The sequence below is a fragment of the Balaenoptera ricei genome, chromosome 7 (assembly GCF_028023285.1).
Source record: "Balaenoptera ricei isolate mBalRic1 chromosome 7, mBalRic1.hap2, whole genome shotgun sequence".
Classification (NCBI taxonomy): Eukaryota; Metazoa; Chordata; class Mammalia; order Artiodactyla; family Balaenopteridae; genus Balaenoptera; species Balaenoptera ricei.
Window position 1 is genome coordinate 96,880,891 of NC_082645.1, and position 12,861 is coordinate 96,893,751.

The 12,861-nt window shown below is 34.3% G+C and overlaps 1 protein-coding gene across 2 annotated transcripts in view; it reads right to left on the reverse strand.

Annotated features, from left to right (window-relative positions):
* ERBB4 (erb-b2 receptor tyrosine kinase 4) overlaps positions 1–12,861 on the reverse strand; it is a 1,139,160-nt gene that overhangs the window by 511,556 nt on the left and 614,743 nt on the right. For both annotated transcript variants that reach the window (XM_059928620.1, XM_059928621.1), the window contains exon 3: positions 4,750–4,936. In XM_059928620.1, coding sequence (XP_059784603.1) covers positions 4,750–4,936 — 187 coding nt within the window. The remainder of the gene's footprint in view (positions 1–4,749; positions 4,937–12,861) is intronic.

Genomic DNA, 12,861 nt, shown 5'->3' on the forward strand with positions numbered 1-12,861 from the left:
TAACTTAAGCATTTTATATTTTGCTTACTTTTTTTTGTCCACATCTCAAATAATAATCTAACTGAGGTGACACAGTTAACCAAACAATTAGAATAGCCATAGTATATTAAAGGCATTAATACATGAATCTGTAGGTCTAAAAATATGTAGCACATTTGGCTAACACTTGGAAAATATAAACTGTGTATTTGTATCATCCTAAATTTCACCCATTCAAAAAGATATATTCTCATAATTCATAAGGTGAAAATTCAAATATTCTTCAATGTGAAATTTGTTAAGAAAAATGAACATATTCCTGTATTAAATTTGTACCGGACTTCCCTGGTGGCGCAGTGGTTAAGATCCGCCTGCCAACGTCAGGGGACAAGGGTTCGATCCCTGGTCCAGGAAGATCCCACATGCCGCAGAGCAACTAAGCCTGTGCGCCACAACTACTGAGCCCGCGTGCTGCAACTACTGAAGCCTGCACGCCTAGAGTCTGGCTCGGCAACAAGAGAAGCCACTGCAATGAGAAACCCGCGCACTGCAACAAAGAGTAGCCCCCGCTCGCTGCAACTAGAGAAAGCCCGCGTGCAGCAACGAAGACCCAACACAGCCATAAATAAATAATAAATAAAAATATTTGTACCTGGCTTATCATCATTATAAATAGGATATGTATACTAGAATATATATAAGTACACAGATACTTCTCAAAGATTCCTTCATATCTACAATATAATATATAGATGAAATTGTATAATATTGTCCACCATTACTAACAGATGAGGTAATTTTATAAATTATAAAAGGGAAAAATAATAGTGTTTTTTACGTTCCTTATAATGAAATAACCTTTATATTTTGGCCAGAAAGGTGACTAAACAAGTAGAAGCTCATCAACTTAAGGTTGTAAGTATATTATATTAAATGTCGGTTTGAATTTCAAAAAGGAATATTTGGCTAAGAAGGAGCTGGTAAAAAAATTATTAGAACAACATCACTGGGAATGATTAATAAGAACAACAGCCACATGCAAGTGACCTTAAAAGAGGAAGTAATAATGAACTCTGTCCAGCTCTGTCCTCTGATGCAGCAGTGTCATTCCCAGTGGCCTCGAGGTGATTATATGCCTGAAAAGACACACTGATGGAAGTATGTTCTCTCTCTTGACCAGAAAAGGATGACCCAGTGTTAACAGGGCACCTAGAGCTTGCCGTGACAAGTTCCTTATTCCCTTTTGGATTGTGTGGCATATCCTTAGTCTAGGGACCTGCCTCTTCTCCACTCTGCCCCACCTCGCCCATAATGAACCAGGGAAATGTGAGTGGCAGCAGTAAGACAAGTCTTTCTGGAAAATATGTTTAAGTATGTTTCTTGTCTTTGGGCACATCCAAAATAAAAGTGGTATCTAAGTGAGAGCTGTAGCAATGTTTATAGTCCAAGGAACAGCTTTTGGTGAGCATCAAGTTAAGTTAGTAAGAATGGGTAAAGTGGTGAGTTAATTTATATATGTGTAAGTGGTAACCAACCATTAACCGTTATATATGACAGTCTTCATGTTAACCAAACATCCCTTTTACACAAAGATAGAGTTTGCAGGAGGCATACATACTGTTATAAAGGCATACTAGTCTAAAGTCAACACAGCAAAAAAAGGTTTCAGGAGAAACACAATATGTATACATCAAAAAGCTTTAAAATCTCAATCTCAAAATTATTTTTTACAACACTAGTATTTGTTATTTACCTTGCTGAAAGTGCTCAAAAGGAAAATTTTGCTTAAAAGGAAAATTCTCAATAAATTACTATTGTCCTTGTAATGGTTTACCATTACGTAAAGTTGGTGTTAGACAAAATAGTAATATGGAAGAAATTTTATTCCCAGCATCTTTCTTATTTCCAAACTCTTTTATACCCACGTTTCCATCCAGGCTGCTAGTGTATTCTTTGCCTTCTCACACAAGTCGAGAGTATATTTCTTGTCATTCAATCAAAAACTTATCTGTTCTCTGTACCATTCCTTCTCTTCCTTCCAGGAGATAATAAATGAATGAAAATTATTTGGATTGAGTAAGTGTGAAGAGATTAACTAGATATTTTGCTACCATTTCTTGGTATCTTTAATTAATTAGAACATTGTTTCTCAAACTTTAATAGTCATCAGAATCATTGGAGGGATCCTTAAAATTGGTGGGTCGCATCCCCAGAATTTCTCACCCATTAGTGCTCAGGTGAGGCCCAAGAATCTGCATTTCTAGAACAAGTACCCAGGTGATGCTGATGTTGCTGGCCCCTTAAGAACTGAGTTAAAAATTTAATTCACTACTGTAGTTAGGCAGTGAGGTATGTGACTACTCAGCAGGTTTTCTATTTCCCCTCATATTCCACAAGGTAAGTCTAAACTTAAGGTTAGCCCTGGTAGCCCTACTCTTAATATTTCAATAACATTAAATTAAAAAAGAAAAAAAAGTTTACCAATTTTCTTTGGATAGCCCATCAACAAACAAAATAAAACAAAAATCTTTCAAAACACGAAAACAATCTCACCTAAAGTGAACTCCAATGCTTGCTTGCTACTTTAATCAGGTTACCTAGAACACTGAACTCTTTAAGATATTACTGTAGAGCAAACTTTATCCCCAATTCTTCTTTGATGAAGAGCTGAACAGTTATATGTCTCCTGTCCTTCCTCGTACATTCTTACACACAAACACAGTTGTGCTTACTGTATAACTTCTGATTTTCAAAATTGGAGTTACACTCTTGATCTTATTACCTAAAATACGATCAATGATTCTAGATTATCTCTAGGAATAATGTTGGCATGTAATTGTCAACCATGTAATACATATATTAAAATACCTGGAAATTTTCCAAATTGTCTAAATTTTCTACCAGTTATTTTACTGTACTTTTCATTAATTCATATTCAAAAAAGGAATTAATAACTCTTGAACAAATACATATATTTTTCTAAATACTCAAATCATTCTTTTATTCATTTATTAATTACCCATCTCTACTGCTGCACAGGAAAATATAAGGTTTTTTGGCAGCTTGGGGAATAATAATATTTTTTAAATAATAGTGTTATATTTTGATATGAAACAAGTCAAACAACTGTCACAATCATAAGTAAGATGTGGTGTAAGCTCACTCAATAGACAAGGTATGTTTAAATGTGGCATAATTTGACAAAATAACTCCTTATTAATTTTTTAATAGTATTGATGTTAAATGTGGAAATAAATAAGAGAACTCTTTAAAGACTAATTTTCTGTGTGAAAAGATTCTTCAAATAGCACATATTTTGGAATAACATAATTTAAGTATCAGAAAAATTTGAAAATAAATCTATTCAATTTTTCTTTAATATAATCAGAGGAAAATCATGAAGAAAACACAATGCTTCCTAGGCAAGTTTTAACTAGATCATGTTATTTTTAGATTCCTAATTTCAATCATTCAATTTTTCTCTATCTGTTCCATTTCCAAAAATCTTCCTCCTATCATTATTTCCATGCAAGTAGCAATTTAGTCAAATATCCTGCTCTTCAGTAAGAAGACTATTTTTGAAAGAAAAAAAGGTAAAAATGTTGATGAAGGAATCTATAAATTCTGAGCAATTTGCATTTACCATTATGTCATCAATTCTATAGCTATCATGTTCAAAATAAATAACATAATCAACACTCCTTCCTTCATCCAAAATATCCCAATTTTAGCTCATGTCTGGGTAACTATGAAGCTTCTAACTTAAAATTATATATTTTATGTCCACTGTAAATAAAAGAAGCATATAATTTTAATAACCTGACAATATTAATCTTATCTGTTTCTTAATATTTTAAGGCAATACTTCTAAAATATTTCAGATTCCAATATCAAGAAACATCACCACTGTGTGGACTCAAACACACACAAAGTCAATAGATATTTTGATGCAAAATATATAGATCATATTAATTTAGATTAAATTAATAGTTCAAACTCCTTTCTCCCACTGTGATATAATTACTAATTCGTGCACTTTGGTTACAGGCACATATGGCAAAATTCACAATTAGAATCCCTGTACCAAAACTCTGAACTATATGAATTGAAAAGATATCAATGGGATTGCAAGGACCAGCTTACAAAACAAATTCCCGCAAAGTGTTTTTTGTAGCAAGATGATAATTTAAGTTGTTAGGAATTACCTATTTCCAATCTTAGGGGGAAAAAATCACTGATGATATTAAAGCATTCTGAGAAAAAATTACTAATGGCATTTAGTGAGTTATTCAATAAAAGAAATCAAAACTGGATTAATACATTAGATATGTTTTTCAAAAATAAGAGATTATATACAAGAAGCTAGATTAGTGGAACTAGATATAATGGTTTGTGTATTTACTGAGCTGTAACGAAAGTGAGAGTTAGGGTATTATTGCAGAGATTTGATGATATGGTCCACTGTTCACCTAAGACCACCAAACATAGCATTCTTAAACCTGCTTCATATCTCAGTTTTCAGTCACTGAGCATTTCCTTCGAGCATACTTCTGTTCAGCTGAGATACAGTCAGACTGCATTTACAATATCTGTACATAAAACAAGGGCATCGCAGGGCATCGTTTCTCATAAAATGAATAAATAGTATATATTTCAATGCTTTATAATATTCCTCAATGTAATACACACTGGAGAAACCATACACCCATATGTGTGTATCTATTATATTGATAATAAGAGTACATTGGCTATTTTATATATTTTCCTTACCAGTCAAGTTCTTCAATCCAAGTTCTTGAAGTCCAAAGTTTCCATCTTTTCTGTAGTTTAAAAATATTGCCAAGGCATATCGATCTTCATAAAGTTTTGTCCCACGAATAATGCGTAAATTCTCCAGAGGCAGATAGCGAAACTGATTAAGAGCCACCAACACGTAGCCTGTGACTTCTCTTATAGACTGAAAAGACACAAACAATTGCCTGTGTTAAATAATTAAAAACTGTTTGTCGGTATGTTTATGTAGTCATTTAGATAAAAATGAGTTATTTAATTCTAATTTTCAGCTTTTAATTGAATACACTAATTTCCACATTATACTATAAATAATTGCCTTGACACACAAGATCACAAGGGTTAGAATATCATTTGAAGAATTAGTTGTATTTTTTTAAAAGTCATGAATGTGCTTATAGTAAAAAGAATGAATTTTATTGTATGAAGCATTCTTCATATCTGAGATCTGAATATAATGAAAGGAATAAAGATCTCATTCTCCGACAGACTAAAATGAGGTAAGAACACATAACCATCAATCAAACTTTATATTTAAAAAAAAACAAATTGGTAAGCTTATCACAAATAAAACAAAGATGCATTAGTTTGTAGACTGTAGACTGTGGGACACATTTCAAGCTGCTATATTAGTGTTTAAATCTATAGTTATCAAAGAACAATTGCCTTATACATCTCTGGCGAATATATGCATATATATATATATATAAAAATATGCATTAGATACTGATTATGGTTTCTAATTTGATTACAACCACAATTTTTATTTTGACTGTTTATTGTTTAAATGTAGTTGTCTATAATATAAGTTAATTACTTAAAGGTTTGTGAGACATTTTAAAGCAAAAAAAAGTCACAAAAAAGGCTTAAGGCTTCATCTAAAGCTATAGTTTTTAGTAAAATGCAAATAATGACAGTAATGGATATACATCTTATTCTTTTAATTAATCATAATTCAAAAGTGCTCAAATATTTGATATTATTTCATGTCAATTTCATGCTATTTTAGATCTCTTAATTTCAGATGTCCCAATGCTCAGTCCTTGGTCCTCTCTTCTATCTACTCTTCCCCCCTTGTCTTACCGAATTTTAAGGTTGATGATCTCCAAACTTTTACCTCCAAACTCTCTCCTAAACTCCAGACTCACAACCAAGCCTACTCTGCATCTTCACTTGGATGCCTCATAGGCTTCTCAGATACACCTTCCCAAGACTGAACATCTATCTTCCTTCCCCATCCTGCCAACAGTCTTGGTCATCTTAGCTGATGTCAATCCATCCTTCCTGTTATTCAGGCCAAAGTCTTGGGATCGTTCTTGACTTCCCTTTCCCACACCAAATGCAATTCATCCTATTTGTTCTATCTTTAAAAGGATTAGCAATTCAACCACTTAGGGCATCCACTGGTATCCTCTGAGCCACCATCATTCTTCATCAAGATTACTGTAACGGGTCTCCCTGTTTCTACTCTTGATCCCTTTTGGTGTATTCTCAGTTAAGGCTAGCCCTGATGTTTTTAAAACATAGATCAAATCATGACACTTCAATTCTTAAAACTGAAATGCCTCCCAAATCACTCAGAGTAATAGTCAAAGTCCTTTCAAGGATGAGTCAAAACCTATATCTGTGTTGTCCAGTAGAGTAACCACTAATCATACGTGGCTATTGAACAACTGAAATGTAGCTAGTATGAACTGAGATGTGCTGTCACTGTAAAATACACTCTGGATTTCAAAGATTGCATGTTGAAATGATAACATTTTAGATAAACTGAGTTTTACTAGATGCATTATTAAAGTTGATTTTTACCTGTTTCTTTGTACCTTTTTTGTGGCTACATGAAAATTTTTATTACATTTTTATAGCTCTCATTGTATTTCTACTGGACGGTGCTACACTGTATGATCTGGTCATCATTCTTTTTCTGACTTCTCTTTTTAACTCTACACCTTGCTCACTCTTTCCAGATTTGCTGGTCTCTTTGTTGTTCTTTCAACATGCTGAGCACAGTCCTACCTCGAGGTGCTCACTGTACTTTTAAAGGCCTGAGCTTCTCTCCCTCTTGTTATCTTCTTGGCTGATTTCCTCACTGCCTTCAAGTTTTTGCTCAAATCTGCCTTCTCAGTTGAGGTCAAGCCTGACTGATCTATTTAACATGGCAACCCTCCCATCTTTCCTTGCTCTAATTTTTATTGTTTCTACAGTACTTCTCACACTCTAACATACTATATAGTTTATATATTTACTACATTTAGTATTTATAGTCTTTTTCTCTATTTCCCAGAATATAAGCACTATAAGGGCAAACATTTTAATTTGTTCACTCATGTTTCCCAGGGGACCTGAACAGTGCTAGTACTTAGTAAGAAACCAACAACTGTTTGCTGAACACTCTGGCTCTTCTCTGGCCATACCTTCACCACTAGGTAGTCTAAGGAGTCCAGAGGAGTACCCACCCGCAGCCTGTAATGCCCTCTTCTAGACAGATCATGCTCCAAACCCTTGTGAACCCAGAATTCCATTCCTCAAAAGCCACACACACCCCTGAGTACAGGGCCTGTAATATCATCTTTCCCAGTTCTGTTCTGTCCCCCAGACCACAGACTGTGCCACCAATTTGCATACAGTTAAGAAAGATGGGTGGTCCAGGTGCAGATGTTTAAGGGGACAGTGTATGGATCCTGGATGTGTGGACTAGAGTGACCATTCACTTGTGTGCAAGACCTCTCACAAAACTGGATAGAACTAGGTGAAGGAGGGGTTGCAAGCTGGAGGCCATCTCTCTCTATGCCACCATATTCCTGAGGAGTCCAAAAATACTAGCATTTCACTTGGATTTCCAGGTTGTTATAAAGATATATCCATCAAAATGGGAGGATAGAACTTATTTTATTGAATAACATTTGCTTGATTTATAATAAATAATAGGCCCCACAATATGTAGGCCTCCATGTATACTCTTGTCCCAGGTCCACAATTCTTAAGGATAAACGTGCTACCACTCATCATCGTGATGAGTAGAATGCTAATAGAGCAAAGGTGGCAACAAAGAGGCAAGGGACACATGAAACTACTCATGTCTGGCATCGAATTGGGAACTCTATGTCACAACGAGAATTCTTGAGACACTGAGCATTTTGGATGGAAGAGATGAATGCTCTGGGGAATGGGAAGAGGGGTTAAAGATCAGCAGTGGCATGCATTGTTTGCATGCTACAATTTGTTTTAAAATCACACTTGCCTGGAATAGTGGAGCCCTAGAGCCCTACAAGTTCTCCTTCAACCACTGTTTCAATGATTGAGCTGTTATCCCTTTGAGTTCTTAAAAGAGAGATCATAAACACTTTCTAACATCATTTGGTCTAAAAAGTAAAATTATTTCATTCATTATAAAAATAATTTATTTTTTGGCTTGTATATAATTATTATCAGCTGCTCTAGGTTACAATAATAGCACTATAATAAATGTTGGGGCAGAGAATATATTATCAATCCTTTGTCTAAAACATATTATAACATCCATCATTCTTCCTAACAAACTCACCATTAGCTCTAACTTCACCTAAGAAGTGGATCTTTTTAAAAAAAACTGTAAAAATCTATTGGCTTATCTTAGGATAGAAGGTCACATTGATGGGATTATCAGAGAAAACACAGGTGAAGCACACTCAGGAAAATGAAGAGGTTTATGAGCAAAGACAATGTCAGTAGGCAATTCTGCAGTGTTTATTAGAGGGATAAATTCTTTTTAGCTATTAATTGATAAAGATACACTATTTGGCATGGCTTTTGGACCACACATTAGCAGAGGCTACAAATAACCTGCAAATAACGAAGCCTTTAGTATAAAAAGTGTTATGGATATAAGCCAAGAACAATGGTGAAAATATAGAGAAAAATCAACTAATCATAGAAGAGGATGCTCCAAGTGCCCTTAGCTACATGAGAAAGTAAAATATAACTAAGAACATCTTTGTTTTCACATAGTATTTAATGTATAAATATTTGAATTAATTGCATTGTAAAATGTATGTACTCCTCATTCCAGAGTGTGCATTAAAGTATTCTTAGAAACATTTTTGTTATCGTCATAAAAGGTCAGGTTAATAGCAACAGCTACTCCCTTGTCCAGATTCTGGGACTGGAGGGATTTACTGTTTTAATTGAGATTCTTGTGTCTAAACTGAGTCTCTTTCATTATCCATTCTGCTTATTTATTACCCTCTGGTCTTGCAAAATAATTCATGCAACTTAACCATTAGCTTAACAAATAATCCTTTTGCATTGGGAACTCTGGGCATCATGATGTGTTAATGCTGAGAAAGCATATGTTCAAACCATTTTGAACAAAGCCGCCCATGAGTAGGTGATATGTAATTCATTCATGATGAATTATTTGCTAATAATGATGGTGAAGATCCTATTCACTCATCCCACATACCACTAACTCCTACACAGCAAATAATGTAAATATTAAGAGGAAAAAGATTATAGCAAATCCCTCAACCCAAGATTTATATCTGGAGGGGCTCATGGAATCAAAGAATTTTTAAAGAATTATGGGAGATGAATATAAAATTCTTATATTTAAAAGCCACAAATATGCCTTGACTTTGTCCTCCTAAGTTTTCTGTTTTCTGGAATTCAGAGCCACATTCTTGTAGGTACTCTTAAAACCTTTCTGGGAACAAATATCTTGAAACATCTCAATGGGAAACTCCACTGCAGATAACATGAGCTACCAGGCATACTGACTGCAAATAAAATTACAGGAAGCAACTTGGTAATGGCAGGATTGCTTAATAATGAAAAAGGGTCAGTAACATGCTTATGAGTTAATATCGGCAGGTCACTAAGAAATCTGGGTAAAAAGTCAAGAGATACCTAACGGTCAATTAAGCTTACAGTGTCTGACAAGGTCACATAATCATGTTAGTTATCCATTGTTCCTTTCTTTTCAGCCATTAGAAAGAATGTGAGCAGCACAAGACTTTTAAATGTCTCAAAAATTTTTATAAAAATAAAAACAAGTTTTAAGCATATGGACTTATCTGTGTAAAGTATAATGGTAAGAAATGTGGGCTCAACTGCCAGGCAAAGCCAGGCTATGCTTTCTAACTCTTTGGTCTTGATCAAGATGTTTATCCTCTCTGATCCTCAGTTTCTTCATCTTTAAAAAATAAATAGCAATACCTCTCTTGTAAAGGTGTTATAAGGATTAGAAGATATAAGACAAATGTCTGTAAGAGTTCAGCAACTACTAGCTATTACAAACGCTGTTATCTCTATTAATAGCCAAGGCAGACAAACTATCTGTGGACAATCGGAGTTGAAGACAAAAATATTTATAACATAAGAACCATTGCTTTTAACCTCTTTGTTGTGTGACCTTCAGTATGTTTATATTTTGACTCTTCAACTTGCAATTTATTCCTAAATTATCGAATTGATTCCTTATATTGTTTCTGTGTATGTTATAGCCCTTAGTACAGACCCTGGCACTGAAAAGAGATTCAATAATGACTGTTGAATTAAAAAGGAGAATGCAACGCTTAAGGTCTTTTTAGATATTGTTTTCCATTGATAATGATTTTATGAACGTTCTGATAATAACAAAACGTTCTTTAAACAACACAATCATGACTTGTGTCCAAGGACCACAGTGGTAAGTAGAAATCATCAGAATGCACCAGAAAAGAGAAAACCCTGGCTCTGGTTCTGGTTCAGTATGGTTAGTCCCAGGAAACTGCCTATTTTGTCAAATGAAGACTGAATACCCACCTACAGACATATCTCTCCTTGTGGTGCAAGCTGCTGCTGACTAAAACTGATTGATTTCCATTGTCAATGTATGCTTCCACAGCTACTTTGTTCAAGGAGTGAATACCATTGACGATCATTAAACTTTTAAATGCTTCAAAACTCTTCTAATCCAAGGGACAATTTGTTGCCCATGGCATTTGATGATGGAAATCAAAAGAAATGGGAAAACGAAAGAAATCTGACCAACTTCTCATACCATATTAGCAATAAACTTAGAAAAAAATGCATGGTTTGTTCTGAAGGACAGAAATTCATAACCATTTTTCCCACATAATATTTTAAGAAAAAAAATGTTAAATCTGCAGTTATAAACTTCCCAGTATTTTCAGTGGGTGCCATTCAGCTAAAGATTAGAAGAGATTGTACTGCTGCACTGGGCTTTCCATTTACCTTCAGATCATTCCAGAAAAATCAGTCTTTATTATTTCTAAATCTCTACTGCATTTCACAACTCTTATAACCACTGTTCAATTTTTTTGTATTTGAAACAATTCTCTTATTCTTTAATTACAGTTGATTTTCTCTAATTTTGTACTTAGTGGGAATAGCGAATAGTTCCTTAAATGTTCCTTCATGTACCTTAAGATTCAACTGATTGCAGTACCTCACAATTTCTGAATATTTAATCAGTGTTTAGGGACAATTTTACACATATTAAAATCAACAATACATTCTTGGCTAAATGTGTAAAACACTGTTTTCTAGATTTTTTTCCTACTCAAATTATACATCAATTCCTTGTTATTTTTCTTTAATATAGGCACCTTTGAAAATATAACTATTTACTTTTGTCAAGACTTTCTGTAGCAAGTCAAAATAGTTCTGAATTCCTAACTTCTACTCCAGTGCCTTATGCACTCATACCCAATTAGGTATTATCCACAAGTAATACTAACATATTCCATTAGTCAAGATATCCACAAATATAATAGTGATTACTTATGATCAGTAGACTTGAATTAAATAAATCTGTAGTATCACAGAGAATAGTGGGGAGCAGAGAACTATGGGAGTGGGGGATTGGGAGAAAAACCCCCTCTGCTCATAATGACTGCAGAATTTATGTGTTCTCTGACGGTGACAAATGTAGTAACAAATTGTAGCCTCTCTGACAGTAAGGCTTTCCATTAAGTTTCCCTAGGAAATTAATTTCTGTCTCTGCCCTTACAGCAAGTCTGGGAATTTCTAAAGCAGAGAATATTCTTAACTATGATAAGATATTAAGAAATTTACCACAAAAAAATTAGTAAGCATATAGCAACCATTACATATTCCTGTTGCATAGAGATAGAAATTGACTGTCAAATATCTAACTCACATGTGAAACCTCCAAACATTATAGTTTATTTGGCTTTAGAATCTTGCTTTCAGTTTTCCCACTTTCCTTAAAAATCCAATGATTAGACCATACTGGCAAGCAGGAGCTCAAAGTCTGATCTAATTAGATTTGGGAAAATAGAGTAATGCAAAATGTCAGGTACCTGACTGTGGTAGATTTAAATTCATGCTCATTTTACACAGCATGAAATAACACTCAAGGGACAGAGAATCTAATCCAGTTCTTCCCAGCAAAACTGCAATCTCTCAGCTATTACCAGCCAGTCTCTTATGTGCTAGTACTGCTACAACCCCTACTCTCTAAGAAATCTACAGGCTATTCATTCATCACTGGCCACCTAGCCAGCTTTCAACTCATGACTTCCTTGCAGTGAATGCCATAGTTTCCATTGAAAAGAGAACTACTTATCTCACCTCTCTCAAAGTAATCATCTTTTTTCTTTGTCCTCTATATCTTTCTTAGCTGGCCAGAGGGTTCTTAATAGTCCCCCTTCAGATCTACATTCCCAATTGGTCCTTCATCTCCTGACCTTATCTCTGCTATACTGCCATACCATAGACATTTTACACTAGAATTAGATTGTACAAATTAAATTGGGAGCTTTTGTAAATCCATTTACATAATCACACACAAATCTCAACTTTGTGTCTATATTTCAAAAAGAAAATCTGTACTGTTAAAATTTCCATTATCTGCAATTTAAAAATATTTTTTCCCACGTGTTTATACAGGTTGGATTATATTTTTAAACCTCAATTCCAAATTGACATTTTAATAGTCTTTTATAATTATCTAAAATATAGTATTGAGATTTAGTGTTTCTGGATCAAGATGATGAAGTAGGAAAATCTTGAGTTCACCTCCTTCCATGGACACACCAAAGCTACAACTATATACACAACAATTATCCCTCAAAAAAACCTGAAGGC